Source organism: Scardinius erythrophthalmus (genome assembly GCF_964197995.2).
Source record: "Scardinius erythrophthalmus genome assembly, chromosome: 6".
Taxonomy (NCBI): Eukaryota; Metazoa; Chordata; class Actinopteri; order Cypriniformes; family Leuciscidae; genus Scardinius; species Scardinius erythrophthalmus.
In genome coordinates, this window is record NC_138226.1 from 1,959,210 (window position 1) to 1,980,212 (window position 21,003).

The window sequence follows — 21,003 nt, forward strand, 5'->3', positions numbered from 1 at the left end:
GTTCTTGATCACTGAAAGGTTCTTTGGAGAACCCAAATCTGTTCTTCTATTGCAAAAACCTAACACTAATTTTATGAATTTTATTAACCTTTAGGTTGTGCACTGAAACAATATAATAGTTCATGTGTGACCCTGGATCTCGAGTCGCACGGGTATATCTGTGGCAATAGCCAACTATACATTGTATGGGTCAAAATTATCGATTTTTCTTTTATGCCAAAAATCATTAGGATTTTAAGTAAAGATCATGTTCCATGAAGATATTTTGTAAATTTCCTACCGTAAAAATATATAACATTTATTTTTGTGAGTGAATGCAGCACAATCGCCAACATAAATGAACAACTTTAAAGGAGATTTTCTCAATGTTTAGATTTTTTTGCACCCTCAGATTCCAGATTTACAATAGTTGTATCTCTGACAGATATTGTCCTATCCTAACAAACCACACATCAATGGAAAGATTATTTATTCAGCTTTCAGATGATGTATAAATCTCAATTTTAAAAAATTGACCCATGTGACTGGCTTTGTGGTCCAGGGTCACATTTATGTTTGTATATACTGTACCCATGTCTCCTTTAGTCCCAATGTATTTGTGATAAATGAAATAAAAACGGAGGTTGTTCTCACTAGTGTTGTGAGATTTGTTCAGACAAGTGTTAGCATTAAAAGCTGTCGTACCTGTTTTACATCAAATCACCCGTGAATCTGTTATATCACGTCAAGCTCAGCTCAGTTTATAAACCAACTAAAGATATGAAGGACAAAACACTCACCAAAATGAGTGAATTTCCCAGTTATCAGACAATTCTGACCTAATTCTGACTACAAAATAATTAAATATGAACTGTAAGTGTGTAGCGTATGTTTGTGAGAAGTGTAATGCTATAGGCCATTTCTGAAAAATCATGCTTTTGTAAATCATAATTATGACACAAAAAGTCAAAAGTATGACATACTAAGACACATGCACACTAAGTTGGGGATATTTGGGGATATTTAATTTAATTAATCAATCAACAATACTATTGATCAGCATTACCAAACGTGGACGTTTTCCACTAGAAACAAACATTGATGTATTATTTTAATTTAATACTGTGAAGCTGCTTTGATACAATCTGTATTGTGAAAAGCGCTATACAAATACACTTGACTTGACATGCATTATGAAAAAGTCATAAGTTGAAAATATGTACTGTACCAAGTTGAAATTCTGACTTAAAAAGTCACAATTATGATATCAAAGTGACATACTAAACCATAATAATGGTTCATAATTCTGATATACTGCACTAAATTATGACATAAAAAGTCAAAATGATGACTTAATCAAATGACATAGAAAGACTTATCATAATTGGCTTGTCATAATTTCAACTTTTTGTCATAATTCTGACAAAATTCTGACATAAAAAGTCAAAAATATAACATACCAAGTCATACTACAGTCAGTATCCTTTTGACTTATGTCAGAATTTTGACTTTCACTTCATATTTAAGATTTACCAAAGCATTTTTGTTTTATTTCTTATCTAATTGGATATGATTCATTCTAAACATATTCAGTAAAACATCTAAACAGATGCTGAATAATGAATTCACAGCAGACGGTTAATAACCTCAGTGTCATTTAAGAATCATTTTATTTGATCAAAACTTCAACAACACAAACACTCACATTGTCTTCAGGAAATGTAAACATCGAGTTGGAAGGAACTTATATGTATTTCTGGCAATTTTAAAATGACAAGTGCCTAAAACGTCCATTTGATCATCAATAAAGGCACTTTAAAGACACATTTGGGATTAGTTTTCTCTAGGAGGTCTATTAATATCATAAAGCTTAGTACATTTGATCAGCTAAAAGTGCATTGGGTAAGAGGAACTGGTCCTGGAGTTAGACTTTCTCTTAAAGCAGCCTGTTAAACGTGCCTAAACACACAGATAAACACACAGATTACAGGATAACAGTCTCAAAACATGTCGATTCCTGCGTTTGGAAGAGCGTCATTAAAGGCACGGCACCTTCAACAGGACCATCATATGCAACAGCGACACAGACACAACGTGCATCCCAAAATAATCTATCAATATTTACATGTTCATTAGAGCGTCGTTCAAATAAAATAGTTGTGCATAATTTTGCTGAAAGAGATGATTGCATTAAAAATCGTTCATCCTCATACATACTGAAATCTAAAAGGCAGCTCTGCATATATTCATATATAAAAACCCAATTTATACTGTAAAAAGGATTTTAAATGTGGAAAATAGTTTCTATTACATGATTGTGTGTTTTTTCTACTCACTATAGTACCATACTGTTAGACGTATTATTTATTTAAATCTATTTTTTTTAATTGTTTTTGTATTATTTCAGTCTTTATGTTAATCAATTCAGTAATTTTATCCACTTATTTTTATTAAAAAGTTTAGTTTAATCTTATTTGTTATTATTTACTTTCCTAAAAAGCAGCAACACTTTACTTAAAGCCTTTATATATAATGCATTATTAAAGTATTTTACTTCTTTAATTATGCACATTATATTGCATTGTAATACATTATAATACACCTTTAGAAAGTATAATGCATTAAAACCAACACGTGGCAAACATCCGCAAATATTATAATGCATTTTAACTTTTGTTGCAATTATTCATGAAAATATATTATGCATTATAATGTACATTATCAATACCTTTACACATAAAGGCTTTAAAGTCCCCCTGTAGTCAATAACTGTGTCCCTTAAAACTCATCTTTTATCACCAAAATGACATATTTAAATGTTTTTTCCTTGAAAAAATGTCTTCATGCCTTAAAATATCTCGAATGTAACTCGACACCCTTCCCAGCAAACATCCCAGCAAGCAATTTTGTGTTTAAAAGACATCTAAACCATAGCAAGAATAGATTATAGTCATTTCATTTCTTTGTTATCTAATTGAAAACTAGTCTATTCTTGGGCTATGGTTTAGTCGTCTATTAAATTTTAATTGACAGCCCAAATTTTGCCTTGTTTTAGTCATCTGGGCTGTGATTGGACGGCTATTAGACATCTTTTAAAAGGAAAATTGCTTGCTGGGTATCGTTACACCCCTAAACTCATCTATGATCACCAAAATGACACATTTAAACGTTTTTTCCTTTGTCTTAAAGCATGTTAAAAACACCACTTGATTTTCACCACAAGGGGACTTTAAGTAAAGTGTTACCAAAACATCTAAATCACGCCGTCAGACATAAACCAATCAGGCAGCTGATTTGCATAATTTGCATATGCATCTATTATATCAACCTGGTCACAATAAATGTGTCTCTCTTGTGTATATCGTGCAATTTATATGCAAAAATGAGTTTTTACGTGCATATGATACGCATGGGTAGGTTTAGTAGTGGTGTGGGGTACACATGTATTATATGTTTGGGTGGGATTAGTGGTGTGGGGTGAGTGTGTGTAAGCCTATTACACGCAATAAAGTGCGTATCAAATGCACGCGAAAACTGCGTATCCTATGCACGTAAAAACTAATTTTCACGTATAAATTGCACGTTAAACACAACGCGTGCATTATGTGATCAGGTTGATTATACACCATACTTTCCACACTTCCATCTCAGCCGAAGAGATTTGAAACGGGCCTGGATTTGACCGGGCTCTTGACTGAATCCTCTCCTTCCTCGTTCTCCCTGAATGACGTGCTGTGGACGATCTGCGTTTTGAAGCGGTTCCTCTGGAGCCGGATCCTTCCGATGGAGGACTTCCGATACAGAGACCTCGGTTTCGCATCTCCTGCGATCTCCTCGGGGTGGTTCAGCAACCGGAGCGGGTTCAGGTTTGATGGAAGGACTCTGGGAAGCTTCCATCGGCCGGATCCCGACGCGTTCTCCATATCCGAATGCGTAGAGTCCCCTATAATGTCTTTAATGTCCCCTGTGACGGTGTCTTTCAGGTACTGAGACGCTTTCTTCCCGCTGTAATCCCTCGCGTGGACATCAGCATCGTAAGCCCCGACCAGGAGCTTCACCACCTCGATGTGGTTGTGCATGGCCGCGAGGTGCAGGGGTGTGTAACCGGCGCTCGACCGCGCGTTTACGTTGATGCACATGTTGTTTCGCTTGGCGAAATCCACCAGCTTTGCGAAGAGCTCGAGTTTCCCTTGCTTGGCCGCCCAGTGCAGACACATGAAGCCGGTCACGAAGTCCCTCTTGGAGATGAGTGTGGGTTCACACACGAGCAGCCGCTGGAGACTGTCCCATTCTCCATCTGCCGAACACATCATCCACTCGTGCTCCAGCGGGTCTAGGGTTACCGACGCACAATCCTCATCCACAGAGGACGATCTAAACTCACTGTTTCTGCAGGACATGTGGCCGTGGGAGCTGCGGTGCACCAGTGAGCGTCTCACCTGCATGTGCATTACATGTTCACATCAGATATTATTATATGCATTATGTGCATTCGCATCATTTATTATATGCATTATTTGCATTTGCATCATAAATTATATGCATTATTAGCATTTGCATCATTTATTATATGCATTATTAGCATTTGCATAATTTATTATATGCATTATTAGCATTTGCATCATTTATTATATGCATTATTTGCATTTGCATCATATATTATATGCATTACTATCATTTGCATAATTTATCATATGCATTATTAGCATTTGCATCATTTATTATATGCATTATTTGCATTTGCATCATATATTATATGCATTACTATCATTTGCATCATAAATTATATGCATTATTAGCATTTGCATCATTTATTATATGCATTATTAGCATTTGCATAATTTATTATATGCATTATTAGCATTTGCATAATTTATTATCTGCATTATTAGCATTTGCATCATATATTATATGCATTACTATCATTTGCATAATTTATTATATGCATTATTAGCATTTGCATCATTTATTATATGCATTATTAGCATTTGCATGATATATTATATGCATTACTATCATTTGCATAATTTATTATATGCATTATTAGCATTTGCATCATTTATTATATGCATTATTTGCATTTGCATCATATATCATATGCATTGTTAGCATTTGTATTATGCATACAGTACGTGCATTTGGATTACATATTATATGCTTTATGTGCATTCGTATTATATGTCATATGCATTACAGTATTTGCATTTTCATTATATATTAATATGCATTATGTGCATTTGGATTATATACATGGTATAGATTATACATTCCATGCTTTATGTGCATTTACATTATATATTACATGCATTTGGATTATATATTATATGCATTACAGTATTTGCATTTTCATTTTATATTATATGCATTATGTGCATTTGCATTTTATAGCCTATGCATTTTGATTATATATTATATGGATTACAGTATTTGCATTTTCATTATATTTTAATATGCATCATGTGCATTTGGATTATAGTTATGCGTTAAGGTATGTGCATTTGCATTATATATTACATGCATTATGTGCATTTACGTTATTTAGTATACGCGTTTGGATTATAAATTAATCTGCTTTATGTGCATTCGTATTATAAGTATTACAGTATGTGCATTTGCATAATACATTATATGCATTTACATTATATAGCATGTGCATTATGAGCACTTACATTATATATTATATTCATTATGTACATTTGCATTATATATTACGTGCATATGCATTATGTGCATTTGTATTACACATTATATGCATTATATTCCAGGTATTTGCACCAGTCAGTCTCACCTGAGGAGAACTGCTCTTCATGAGCTCTATGAAGTTCTTGCGGCTGGCTTTCGGGGTGCTGGCCTCCTCAACCTGTCCATCCTGTGACTGTGCACCATCCTCAGAAGAGCCCAGCAAACTGCGCTGAGATCCCCTCGATGTTCTCCGGCGAATCGCGATGACCTGTGATGATGATGATGATGATGATGATGATGATGATGCTGTGACGCAAGCTTTGCCAGCTGGAGCCTCCGACTCCAGTTCTCCTGCCCTAGATTCCGGCTGTCCGGTTGGCTGGGCATTGGAAAGCTCTGGAACACTTGATTTGCTATCATATTCATTTGATCCCTCTGAGAGATCACAGTGAGAAACTGAAGAACTGTCTTTCTCGATCAGTGCGATGTCTGACACACACACCTCCTCACATTCAGCATCTCTCGCAGTCACAGCGCCTGCTTGCACCTCAGATTTTATATTCAGATCATGTTTTTCACCCGTTTCTGCCTTAACATTGCCGTTCTCTCCCAAATGCAAAGTATTCAATCCTTTATTTACGTCTTCATCATTATCATCATCATTATCATCCACATCATCGGGCTTCTCATCCTGCGCGCGCCCGCTCCGTATCTCCGCGTATCTGTACTTCTTCTTCAAACACACCACTTTCTCCCCGTTTTCCTGCTTCACGTATGCGATATTGTCCACAAAACGCTTAAATCTCTCTTTTAACACGGCTCGCTTCGTATTTTCACTGCTTAGGAAGACTTTGAAATGCGCTATCAAGTCCTTGTTTTTCACACGCCCCCCGTTTTCCAATAGAAAGTCCAGAACGGATTCTTGCGTGCACTCCGTCGCCATTATATCATGTTTTATATTTATATAAGCGAATGAATAAATTAACGTCATCGGACATCGATAAATCGTTTGTCTGGGCGTCTTATATTAAAAGCAGGTTGTAGATGAGATTGAGTACTGTACGCGGTGTGTCAGATAGGGGTCGGTAGAGCTTATAATGATGTTTGCATCCTAGCAACTCCTCCTGGGAGAATAGAATCACTAATGTGAAACTGGAGTACAGAAACCTTCATTCTGGCTCAAACGCGCTCGGCGTTAACACTGCAGGCGGCTTCAGGTTGAGCCTAAATGGATTCCAGTTACATCTCTACAGCACTCAAGGGCGAGTCCGTACTTGGAACGTACCACTTTGCTGGGACAAGGGGGTTTGAGAATGTTCTGAGCATTAGAGCTATTATTTAATGAAGTCGACAATGCGTTGTAGCTTTCGTTTGGGTTAAAATGTTATACATGTAAATGAAAGTGATCGCTAACATATTTGGCACGTGAAGTCGTTATACTCTGTCGACTAAAATTCAGACAAAACCCTCTCAAAAACTGCGAAATGGTAGCGCAGATGTTCCCAGTGGTGTGTCAGCTGGAATTATTTGGACGAGGCGGGTCACAGCAACTTTTGACTCTCACCCGAAAGAGAACCGACATTTCACCAAATATTTGCAATTTTCCTGCGCGCAAATGGCATCCCCTGATGTGGTTCGACAGATGGTACGTTTGAGATCAACATATTCCAGGTTCTGACTCTTTTCTTGTTTCTATGACTGTGTGAAGTTTGGGACAAGTGGGAGTGAGTTGGCGTGAGCGCGCTTGGGAGTGTCTGGACCTGAGCTCAACTATTTCACTCACTGGCGCGCGCGCGCTCTCCTCTTTTACACAAACAACATGAATACAAACATCCGATTAATCGATTCGAATATAGTTATCTGATTTATCAATTTAAATACACGTATCTGATTTATGAATCTGAATGAAGAACCTAAATATATGTATCAATAATCAATCAAAATACAAACATGCAAATAATCAATTCGAACAGAGTTATCTGGTTTATCAATTTGAATACATGTATCTGATTTATGAATCTGAATGAGGAACTTAAATATATTTATCAATCAAAATACAAACATCCAAATAATCGATTCCAATAGAGTTATCCGATTTATCTATTTGAATACATATCTGATGTATGAATCTGAATGTGGAATCTAAATACAGTACTGCTGGTCAAAAGTTTGTAAACATTACTATTTTTAATGAGAATTTTGAAAGAAGTCTCTTATGCTCATCAAGGCTGCATTTATTTGGTCAAAAATACAGAAAAACAGTAATATTGAGAAATATTATTAACATTTTAAATAATGGTCTTCTATTTTAATGTACTTTAAAATATAATTTAATTATGTGATGCAAAGCTGAATGCAAAGCTGTCTTCAGTGTCACATGATCCTTTAGAAATCATTACAAAATGCTGATTTGATACTCAGTTATTATCAATGGTGGAAACATAGTTGATAATATTTCAGTTGATGTTTTTTATTTATTATTATTATAATTTTTATAGAAGTTTTCTAGACTAGTCTGTGAAGTTAAACCTGTTAGGAATATTTGACGTTTTCTGTTAAAGCAATTAGGGATGCATGATATATTGGCCACCATAACACTATCTGCTGATAGCCTAGGCATGTTCGTTTTTAATGTCATGGTTATCGGCCCGATAAGAAAATTAAGAAAAGAGCTGAGACACTTCAGATGCGCACTGTTCAACATGATGGTTTTGAATTGCTTGAAATATGATTGGAATCACTTCAAATCGGCTCACACAATTATAATAAAAACATTTTTATAATTGTCTGCATGATGAGACTTTTGTTTTTGTAATCAGGCTCTCACAAATTATATAAAAATTTGGATTTAGATTTATCATACAATATTATCGGCTTTCAAACATAAAGAAATTATCGGTATCAGACAAAATTTTCATATCAGTGCATCCTTAGAATCAATTATGGTTATATAGAATATTCAGCAGAACTAGAAGTCTGAGACCACATTGAGAATCTTTTAAAATTGAAAGATGTGAAACTGTGTTAAGTATGAGTTATGACATCTATTATTAACTGGAGTCAATCGAGACATGTTTGAGAGTTTGAAAAGCAGCTTGTAGCTCTCGGTAGGTTTCCAAAACTGCATTTAGCAGCGGTCAGTGTCTCAGCGAGGTTTTCTCGGTCATGTTCTCACTCACTCGTCTCTTCCAGGACAAGAACGCCCGTCCGCTGGCTCTATCAGGCCATGTTGGGTTTGACAGTCTGCCAGATCAGCTGGTGAACAAGTCCACGAGTCAGGGATTCTGCTTCAACATCCTCTGCATTGGTAAGAAAAATGACAGGAAAGTACTAGAGATGTGCATTATGGTATTTTGAATTGACTGACAGAAGCGATTGTCAAAAATGAACTTAAAAAGGTAGACTTATTATTTTTATGGTTGCTTGTTTCTGGCTCGGAATATTCGGGCACTTTTTATCTCACAATTCTGGCTTTTTTTCTCAGAATTGCAAGTTTATATCTTATATTATAATAATTGTGGGATATAAACTTTTTTATTGCATTTGAGAGTTTATACTCCACAATTCTTTTTATCTCACAATTCTGGCTTTTTTCCTCAGAATAGTGATCGCAATCCTGATTTTGTCTTACAAGTCTTTGCATTAAAAAAGTCAGATATACGAGTTTATATCACAAATCTGTTTTTTTTTTCTCCGAATTGCGAGTTTATATCTTATATTATAATACATTAGAATAATTGTGGGATATAAACTCACAATTCTGACTTTTTTCTCGCATTTGAGAGTTTATACTCCACAATTCTTTTTATCTCACAATTCTGAGATTTTTCTCGCAATCCTGATTATGTCCTACAAGTCTTTGCATGAAAAAAGTTTATATCACAATTCTGAGGAAATGGTCAGAATTTTGGGAAATAAATTCGCAATTGTGAGAAAAAAGTCAGAATTGTGGGATAAAAACACAGAATTTCGGAAAAAAAGTCAGAATTGTGTGATATAAAGTCAGAATTGTGAGAAAAAAGTCAGAATTGTTGGAAATAAATTCACAATTGTGTGAAAATAGTCAGAATCGTGGGATATAAACTTGCAATTGAAAGAAAACATGAAACGATCATGATTTTTCATGACCAATTAAGTGTTTTTTTTGTTTGTTTTTTTTACAAGCAAATTGGCCAATTCCGATACTGGTTAGCGATTTTTTTTTTTTTTTTTTTTTTAAGTTAATTTAAGTAAATGTGTTATATTACAGGCTTTTGACTAGGGTTGCAAAATTCTGGGAATTTTCAAAGATGGAAACTTTCCATGGGAATTTAAGGGAATTAACAGGAATTTATGGGAATAAATGGGAATAAACTGGGAATTTTCAAAGTCGAAGGTTGGCTCTTATAGGGAACTTAAATATAGTTGAGGAAAGTATATTTTAGCATAATCTTGACTAAAACAAACAGATGCCATTCAAATACACTTGCATATCCATGCCATTCCTCAATCACATGCACATAGCACACTCACTACTGCATGGCTATTGAGACCACACCCCCTACTGGCACTTTGCATGCCTCCATCACATGTACAGAAGCTCAAAGCACAAGACTATTGAAGGCACACATTTGAGCCTGTGGACTAAACAAAGTGAAGTAAGTTTTGATAATATTATGGGGAAATATATTTATTAAAAGTTTAAATTGAAAATATCACATACAAATGTATTCATCTAGTAGATAGCAAGCTGATAAGTTAGATGCTAAATAAGCTAGCATAACTTTATTTACCACATAAGTAGGGCTGGGCGGTATGACGGTATATATCGTTACAGCGGAAGAAAATGTCAACCGTAACAGATTTTTTTATTACGTGTATACCGCGACATGTAAATAAGTAGGCGTGGTTAACTCTGAGACACTGATATTTGTCAAAGAAACATGAAGAAAGACCAAGAGGATCCACAAAAGGAATTACGTTTTCAAAATTAACGTGATATTTTCGGGGGGAAGGCGCAGAAGTCAACTAGAGCAGTGCAGCACACTGAAAGTTTAGAGAGACACACATGCTCGCAACGGGGCTTACTTGACAACAAGTTCATATATCAATATTCTAACGAATAGAAATAACCTTTAATAATGTATCTATCCGTCTCTTATGTGTACAGTTACTTTCAGAGTGGACGCGCAAGCGGTTGCCGTGGTAATGAATATTTCCAAAATTCCCCAGCTTAACTTCCCATGGAAATTTACCGGAAATTTTCCGCCCCTTTACAACCCTAGTTTTGACAAAAAATCTGTATCCATTTGAAATTAGAGGCAACTACTAAATTCACGATCCAAACAAAAATGCTACACACATGTAACTTGAGCAGTTGTTTTTAATTTAAATTAGATTGTATAATTTTAAGATGTAAAGCAGAATGGTCTGATTTCTAATGGAACAGCAGCTATATAGCATTTTTACCGCTAAAAAAAAAAAAAAAACTCAGAATTGTGGTATATAAACTCGTAATTGTGAGAAAAAAAGTCAGAATTGTGGGATATAAACTCGTAATTGCAAGAAAAAACTCAGAATTGTGGGATATAAACTTGTAATTGTGAGAAAAAAGTCAGAATTGTGGGATATAAAGTCAGAATTGCGAGAAAAACTCAGAATTGTGGGATATAAAGTCAGAATTGCGAGAAAAAGTCAGAATTGTGGGATATAAAGTCAGAATTGTGAGAAAAAAGTCAAAATTGTGGGATATAAAGTCAGAATTGCGAGAAAAACTCAGAATTGTGGGATATAAACTCGTAATTGCGAGAAAAAAAAGTCAGAATTGCGAGTTTATATAAATTCTGAGAAAACAGTCAGAATCGGGGGGAAATAATTTCGCAATTGCGAGGAAGAAAGTCAGAATTATGAGTTTGTATCGCAGTACTAAGAAAAAAAAGCAATTGTGAAATAAAAAGTCGCAATTACCTTTTTTATTTTATTTTTACAGAAACAAGCTTCGATATTGCTGTGGCTTCAAGCATTCACGTCCACCCTGAACAAGTTCTGTGTCGTGAATATGAGTGCATACAGCAAATACTTCTGAATTCAGTAGCATTTATATCGTAAATCTTTCTTTTTCACAGGCGAAACTGGGATTGGCAAATCAACATTGATGGACACGCTTTTCAACACTAATTTTGAGAATTTCGAGTCTTCTCATTTTGAACCGAAGGTGAAGTTGCGAGCGCAGACGTACGATCTTCAGGAGAGTAATGTTCGTCTGAAGCTCACTGTGGTTAATACCGTCGGCTTTGGCGATCAGATGAACAAGCAGGAGAGGTCAGTCCTGTTAATAACATTAATAACATTTACTATGTGAACATGCACTTAAGAGCTGCACAATTCTGGATAAATTGATAATCAGTTTTTTTAATTGAGATCACGTTTCTAAACAGACAACTAAACAAAATAGCATGTAATTTACTAGATGTTCTTACAAAATGTTAATTGCTGCAGTCTATTTAATAAAATATTTAATTATTTTGAATGAATTATTTTAAAAAAATCCATTTGAGTGAATGATTCAATGACTCCCTTATAATGACTTTACTGGATGAATCAGCGTTTTTGACCGAATCTCTTGAATGAAATGACTCACATTTTTTAAGTCACTTGTCGCCACCTACTGGTGTAACGATGTAATTGATTATTTGAAGCAACAAGTTGCTTCCAAAAGTTCATTTACTCTGTTACGATCACTACCGTAAACATCAGTGTTGTTTATATCTGAATTATAAACTTTTATCTAGTACTTCTGTGATGATACGAATTAATATAAGACAGAAATAATGATACAGTGTGGTTGAAAAGACTGTTTGTGAAGCTGTTTCATACCTATACATGACAACGGCTCTCTCTGGCTCAGTTCAATTTCTATCAAACTAAAACAATAAATTTGACCATTTAAAATATCTTATAAATTGAAATTGATCTATTCTGGGGGGGGGGGTTACCGAAATTGCCAGACCTGAATAATGCAATTGTTGCTTAACTTAATTCAGCAAGATATTGCATCAGTCCGTATGCATTATTTAGGTCAAATTTATACACAATGTTTCAAAGCAGCTTTAATGCTTATAATATCTTAATTTCCTCATGCCTTATAGTCGCATTTAGTAGTTTAAAGCTGGGTGATATTAGTTTCTATTTTGCAATTATATAATTAATAAAGCAGTTGAAATGCTCCTGTTTTACACACACAATATATATAAAGTGTACACACACAATATATAAAGTTTATATATATACACACACGCATACGATTCACCTTTCTATTTTCCCTCTAGTATTGTGCATTTAATAAAAAACAAAATAAAGCAGTTGAAAAATATAAACTATATATCGCTTTAAGTAAATATTGCTACAGTATATATCACTGTACTGGATGTATGCGGATACAACTGTTGCTCGACTGCACAAAAACCCACAGTATTTTGATTATAGCATTATGTAAATTACCTTGCTGGCTCAACCAATGGCAATTAGTTTGTGGGAGTGGTCAGTTCTTCCTGTTTACCATGACCAATGGCAGACAGGGAGAGTGTTTAGAATTGTGCAATTGTGTTTGGATGCACTTTTTTATTTGATAGTGATGCACCATTGTTGTATTACATTATTTACATTCATTCACTTTTAATAAAAAAAAATCATATTTAAGAAAAGAAAAAAACATTTGTGCATGTATTGAAGTTCTGCCTCTCTTCCAGTTACCAGCACATAGTGGATTACATTGACACACAGTTTGAGTCGTACTTACAAGAGGAGCTGAAGATCAAGCGCTCTCTTCATAACTACCACGACTCCCGGATCCACGCCTGCCTGTATTTCATCGCTCCCTCTGGACACTCGCTCAAATCCTTAGATCTGGTCACCATGAAGAAGCTGGACAGTAAGGTTAGACCGTCATGTTTTACACAAATGCGTTTGAAACTAACAGCCAACGTTCACAAGTTAAAAGGATGGCTGATTATGATTTGACTTTTCTAACTTTAGTTAGTGTGTAACAACATCTGCAAAGTTACAACGCTTAAAGTTCAAAGCAAAGGGAGATATATGCTTTTAAAGAAATCCCTTTTTAAGGACTACAACAAACGGCTGGTAGAGACTACACAACATTCCTCCCGGGTTAGTGACATCATTAACCCTAAAATCTACATAAACCCCGCCCCCTGAACACGATTTATAGATTATCATGACTGAATATGCTAATCAATGACACATAAGCTACATACATTCATCAACTAACCATTCAGAAATGTTGTCTACATGTTGTCACTTCTTCTTGAGTCTCTCCATCTTTGTCTGACTCCAGTTTAAACATAAAAGGCTAAAAGTTTTAGACATTTTCAGGACACAAGCTGTTGTAGCTCTGCCCCCTGTGCCGGGAGCAGCAGCTCATTTGCATTTAAAGGGACACACACAGAAACGACACATTTTTGCTCACCCTAAAAAAGTGATAACATTTTAACATGTTATATAAAAATATCTGTGTATTTTGAGCTAAAACTTCACACACACACTCTGGGTACATCAGAGACTTATTTTGCATCTGAAAAGGGCATTAAACCACCCCTTAAAACGTAAATCAATTTATTTCAGCATGATTCTTTAACCCTATTGTGTTTGGATCAGTTTGACCCACATTCGATTTTCAAACTGACTGAAACACTGTTTATTTCTTTAAATGTTTGTGTATATTTCTCATTCAGGTTCATGTGTGTTGCATGCAAATTTTTGACACAGTTCGACAATATTTCATGATACATAATATAATATAACAATGCAGTCTGATTAAACCCACAAACCATTTCATATGAACGAAGACCTTTTGATAATCCTTGTGTTCTTTATAACTATGTTTTTCTATATTCTTTGGCTAAATGTGATTAAAATGTAAACGGCACACGGTTATCTTAATTGCGATTAGATCGAATACCCATGATCAGATATGGAGCTAGAAGAGTCTCAATAAAGATAAATGCACAAACTGCATTCACATATGCACACACAGGATACACAAATGCACACACATGATTCATAAATACACACACAGGATACACAAATGCGCACAAAATTCACAAATGCACACACAGAATTTAAAAAGCACAGAAGATTCACAAATGCATACAAAATTCATAAATACACACACAATTCAGAAATGAAAACAAAATTTACAAATGCACACAAGATTCACAAATGCTCAGGACAAGATACAGAAATGTATTTCTGATGCACACACAAATATATCTTGATTTACAAACTGCTTGCGGTCTGTGAACTTCACTGCATTTGTGTGTGAATTTTGAGACTCCCCTGACTTGGCTCGACACACAAATGCCTTTTTTTAAACAGGGAATGACCTGTGACCAATCAGATACCTCCCTTGTTTTAGCCAATCACAAGAACGCACCCCACGTGGGGGATTGTTTACTTGTAAGCCAATCACATGAAGTGCGGGCACGAGCGAGAGCGCGACAGCGAGGTGGGTGTAGTTCTGCCAGTTGATTGAGACCATTTTTTACAGTCTATGGTTGAGACCTCAAAATGGTAGGCGGTGGGCCGGACCTCGAAATTACGAATTTAATACTTACCTCTCAGCTGTGTACGTTTTTTTTTTTTGCTGAGGCCATGTAATAAAATCGTATACGTACTGCAGACATTGTTTCCAACTTTGTTGTTTGCACATTTGACGCAAAATGTCCTTACAAACTCTTACTTTTTTAAACCGGCAAGTAAGCAGGAGTACTAATCATAACATTAGAAAACCTCCCGTTTCCTTGACAACCAATGTAAATAATGAACACAGATTCTACGGCGGAGGCAGTAATCTTTGTCAGTGACCAGGAAGCTGCGTTCTTGAAATTTTCATTTTGCTTTAATCATTAAAAATGTAATTTTAGTAATGTAGTTCAGTAATACTGAGCTAAAAATTAGGTGTTTTATCCGTTTAGCCTCAAATGTTAAAAGCCCTGTAACTCCCTTTTCCCAGACAAGTTGGGCAAAGTCTGTTCAATGTAGCCTACACACAAATTATTTTTATTAATGCAATGGACTGTTGCCTATGGCTTGCTCAGTTGGGGATATTTAATTTAATTAATCAATCAACAATACTATTGATCAGCATTACCAAACGTGGACGTTTTCCACTAGAAACAAACATTGATGTATTATTTTAATTTAATACTGTGAAGCTGCTTTGATACAATCTCTATTGTGAAAAGCGCTATATAAATAAACTTGACTTGACTGTAACGGCACATCCGTATGTCATATTTTCCTAATGTCTGGTACTGTTAAACATGTTTTCACGTGAATGAATAATGATATGTAAGTGATGCATACATGACATACCCCCCCCAAAAAAAAAAGGTTGCTGCTCAGAAGTCATTCTGAATAGACACATAACCAACATATATTTAGAAATCCAACCCTTGAGAGTTTACATTTCAAGTCTCAAAATTAATATTGAGATATATACGCTCAAACACACAAAAACAACAAATATTAAGAATATATTTATTAAATGTATAAAAATTTTAGGTGAATTTAGGATTGCAACTTATAACCACAACTAAAACATGGGGATTTTTTAAAGACAATCATCCCGCACATCCTATTCTATAATAAAATCAGCTAATCGAATATTTGAAAATCGTGCCTTATCCCTAATTAATATAGTATTATTGTGTAAGTGGATGACATGACAAGTAGCAAAGGCAGTGTAAGTGGGGTCAAATGTTCATAGCAAATTTAAAAATAAAACAATGTAGCAGCATCATAGTGTAAACTACCAGTGTATTTGTGCAAGAGTCAATCAGCTGCCCTTAGGTTACTGGAGGGTGGGGGTGGAAGGAAGAGGCTCTCTATGATTCCCCTATAGAAAGTTAAGAGGATGGATTTTTGGGAGATGAGCCTTCCTCAACTGTGGGAGGAAGTGCAGAGGTTTTTGGACTTTCTTGGCCAGGTTCTGTTGGTGGTGTCGATAGATCGAGATGGGTCATCTGTGATGTGGATACTAAGCAACTCTGTGATCTTGACCTGCTCCATCATGGTGCTGTTGATGTGATGATTGTCAACGATCACCTCTGTAGTCATTTGGGTGTGGAGAGATATGATGTTGTCCTGTCCGTGTTAGATAAACAACTGAATTATATTCAGATAAATAAACACAGAAAGCGCACATTACTAGATAATATTCAATCACATTTTTCATCTTGACATTTGTATTAAGACTACTGCAGTTCTGACCACAAATAAAAAAAAATAGCTCAAAAACAGCCATCTTTAACTAAAATATTTTTCCACCATATTCCATCTTATACCTGTTCTGTTGTGTAGGTGAAGCCCAACCACTGACAGATGTAAGCTACCATGCACAGAATTGTGTCATTGTATAAACTGTGACAATCAACCATAATTGGCTTAAATAACTCCATGACTACCACTATAAAGTTGATTTGAAATCATTCTTTATTTTGGTTTGCACTCTTTTTAGCTGATAATTAGTCTAGCTTACTTGTAGCCTAGGTAGCTTGCTGTAACCAACCTGGACATACCCTCCCGTTTACCCCGTGATTCTCCCTTAGTCAGACTTATTTCCTGCTGTCTTCCCGTTTAAAATTTTTCCCGTAATAATCCCGTATTTGAATACTCTTTGCTTAGTTTATTGTGTATGTACCGAATGATTATTTTGGATTAGCCTAAGCAGCATACCGTTAGACCTAACGTTAGCTTTACTGCTCCACTTACCAACATTCTTTCGTGGCTAACGTTACTGTTATCATCAACGACAACGCATATATTCACGGTGAACTATAGCTTGCAGTCTTAAATACAACTTATATGAAAAGCATTAAGATAGAGGGGTGTATAATCATTGTAAAACAAATCTTACCTTGACGTTGTCTTGCCGAGACACACCGGTCTCTTCAGGTTGGGTTGTAGACTGTACTAGACTCAAAACTGACGCGACGCCGGTTCAACGAATAACGTGATTGGCCAAATCTATTCAACAAGGTAACAACACAAGCGTTGATTGGATCTCACTCCGGCCAACGTTTGTGATCAGCTAGCGAAATGAAATCTATTTTTATACTTTAATGTGCAACAATTGGCGTTGGAAACAATCGTTAATCTTATTCATACAGACAAAAATGAGCCACACAGCTGCTGAGTAACTGTCAAATCAAAAACTAAACGAGATAGACGGACTTGGCCCACCGCCTAAGAAGCCGGTCTCAACCAACTGGCAGAACTCCACCCACCTCGCTCTAGCGCTCGCACCCGCACTTCATGTGATTGGCTTACAAGTAAACAATCCCCCACGTGGGGTGCGTTCTTGTGATTGGCTAAAACAAGGGAGGTATCTGATTGGTCACAGGTCATTCCCTGTTTAAAAAAAGGCATTTGTGTGTCGAGCCAAGTCAGGGGAGTCTCAAAATTCACACACAAATGCAGTGAAGTTCACAGACCGCAAGCAGTTTGTAAATCAAGATATATTTGTGTGTGCATCAGAAATACATTTCTGAATCTTGTCCTGAGCATTTGTGAATCTTGTGTGCATTTGTAAATTTTGTTTTCATTTCTGAATTGTGTGTGTATTTATGAATTTTGTGTGCATTTCTGAATTTTGTATGCATTTGTGAATCTTCTGTGGTTTTTAAATTCTGTGTGTGCATTTGTGAATTTTGTGCGCATTTGTGTATCCTGTGTGTGTATTTATGAATCATGTGTGTGCATTTGTGTATCCTGTGTGTGCATATGTGAATGCAGTTTGTGCATTTATCTTTATTGAGACTCTTCTAGCTCCATAATCAGACGATTAATCAATAATCATGACAGGCCTGTTTGTTTTGTATTTTGTCATTGGTTTTCCATGCAATTTGACAGAAATCAACACTTTGAAAAAACAAAAAACCTTTTATTGTAGCTTGTTAAACACTAAAATATTAAATGCATCAGAACTTATTAAACTTAAAGGGGTGCCCTATTCACAAAATGTAAAATAAGTGTGTATGTGAAGTTTTAGCTCAAAAATATTATATAGCATGTTAAAATTATCACTTTTTGCAGGTGAGCAAAAACACACCATTTTGTGTCTGTCCCTTTAAATGCAAATGAGCTGCTGCTTCCGGTACAGAGGGGGGCGGAGCTTCAACAGCTTGTGTCCTTTTACCTCACACACATGCACTGAACATTTCAAAAACATTAGGCTTGTTCGACTTCATGCAGCTCTGCGCAGACCGATCGGCGGCTGACTTGAAGCAGTGCATGCCGGTTAGAAATTTTGTCCGACTTGATCCAGCGCCGACGCCACGTGACTGTGACGTATGCCATCAAAGTACCGCGAGAGCGATTCGAGAGTAGCCGGAGAACTCAGCCAGCGCAGCTTCTCAAGAGCGGCTGCACTGGGCTGCAGGAGCTCTGATGACGACACAGCTGTTCCACGATTGGCCAGATCCATTGCATGACAACGATCACATGTGTTGCGTGTTTATTCAAACACCTTTAGTTCCTCTAAAGCGCACAAATCAGTTTTTTATAACAGTAAACACTCTTGTCATGTAGTTGCAATGTTATATTGTGTCATGTTTATCAAAATAAAACTGATTAAAAAACGTAGACTCCACTTCATTGATAGTAGCTTATGTTGAACTTTATTCTTGTTCAAACAGACGCTGTGTGAAGCAGTAGGCTACATAAAGTATTGAATGAAAATGTCTCTGAAACATCTGTGTATTATTTGGCAAATATTGCATTTATTTCACTTCAGCTATGGTAAAGTATGCAAACACCACGTGAGCGGTCACTACGGGAACCAGAAAGTGTCCGACTTCACGTCTCCGTTTGCAGCTCCTCCCCGCCTGCACGCGGCTACTCTCGCCGATCGGGTGCATCCAGCCGCAGCCGATGTCGAACACACCTATATTCTGTCTTGATAATCTATAAACCGTGTTCCGGGGGCGGGGTTTATGTACATTTTAGGGATGGTGATGTCACTAACCCGGGAGGAATGTTGTGTAGTCTCTACCAGCCGTTTGTTGTAGTCTTTAAAAAGTGATTTAAAAAAAAAAGAAAATATCTCTGTTTGCTTTGAGCGTTGTAACTTTGCAGATGTTGTTTATGCTCAAACAGCAACATTACACACTAACTAAAGTTAGAAAAGTCAAATCATAATCAACCACCCCTTTAAGTTTACTTTTTGTTGCTGGTTTCTTGAAGAAATGTGAAAATCTATTTTACCGGCGGTTTGAGAACCAGACAAAAAGGTAGGCCTAGAATTAGTACAAAATAGCAATTAATACTATTACACAAAGTATAAATAATGTTAGATATTATTTATACTTGTAGTTATTTGCATCCCAATGTGCAAATAGTCTCTACAAGTGGTCATGTTTGTGCAGCTAATTTTGAACATAACAATTTTTGACCTCTAACACAATAGAAATAGATGTTTTAGTGTTTTTCATAGTGCCATTTTTAGCCAAATTGCATGGAAACCAATTTGACCCAGTTTTTTAACATAAAAGGAGGAGGGTTAATTGACGTGAAAAGTCGTGCATTCTGGGTTGTTGTTGTAAATTAAACCTGTAAATACCAGACGGTTCAGACATGACCTGAAGGCTCGAGTAGATAAGATTATTCCTGCTCTGACCTTCTGTGGCTGAAGGAAGCGGTCAGGACTGTTTTATCTGCTCAATGTCTGGACCAGATGTCTGAGATTGAGTAAACCTGCTGGAAAACTTATTTTTAAAATCCTCTAATTCAGTGTGATGAAGCAGCAGCGCAGATTTTAAGTTTACAGATACAGTCACTTAAAAAAAATACATGTTAGATTAAACTGGGAAGGGTCATAGCACTTGCATATTGTTGTTGTCCTATTGTTAGTTTCACTGCTTCTATTGTTCTCATTTGTAAGTCGTTGTGGATAAAAGCGTCTGCTAAATGAATAACTGTAAATGTAATATAATAATAATAGTAATTAAGGTTGGGCTTTGTTTGAATAGAGACTATCTTTGTTCTCTGTAAGCAGAAGGAATGTCTGAAGTGTTTGTTCTGAAACCGAACCTGTGGTTTCTCTGTGTTTAGTTCTCGTGTTTGAGTCTGTTCTCGCTCTACTTCTGTTTCTCAGGTCAACATCATTCCCGTCATCGCTAAAGCCGACACCATCTCCAAGAGCGAGTTACACAAGTTCAAGATCAAGATCATGAGCGAGCTGGTCAGCAACGGCGTGCAGATCTACCAGTTCCCGATTGATGATGAAACGGTGGCGAAGATCAACACAGCGATGAATGTGAGTTATGAAGATCACATTAAAATAAA

At 36.1% G+C, this 21,003-nt stretch overlaps 2 protein-coding genes across 2 annotated transcripts in view; one reads left to right on the top strand and one right to left on the bottom strand.

Moving 5' to 3' along the window:
• Positions 1-1,631: 1,631 nt before the first annotated feature.
• Positions 1,632-6,604, bottom strand: sowahca (sosondowah ankyrin repeat domain family Ca; the record flags this gene model as incomplete). The annotated part of the gene is made up of 2 exons (XM_081368550.1): positions 1,632-4,418; positions 5,768-6,604. 2 exons carry the CDS (start codon positions 6,602-6,604, stop codon positions 3,627-3,629), a joined length of 1,629 nt encoding a protein of 542 aa, XP_081224676.1. The 3' UTR covers positions 1,632-3,626.
• A 181-nt stretch (positions 6,605-6,785) lies between these two features.
• The window catches only part of septin10 (septin 10), a 25,707-nt gene continuing 11,489 nt past the window's right edge, over positions 6,786-21,003 (top strand). Inside the window, exons 1-5 of the mRNA XM_081369379.1 lie at positions 6,786-7,306; positions 8,854-8,968; positions 11,766-11,961; positions 13,389-13,575; positions 20,813-20,974. Coding sequence (XP_081225505.1) covers positions 7,277-7,306; positions 8,854-8,968; positions 11,766-11,961; positions 13,389-13,575; positions 20,813-20,974 — 690 coding nt within the window. The 5' untranslated portion in view covers positions 6,786-7,276. The remainder of the gene's footprint in view (positions 7,307-8,853; positions 8,969-11,765; positions 11,962-13,388; positions 13,576-20,812; positions 20,975-21,003) is intronic.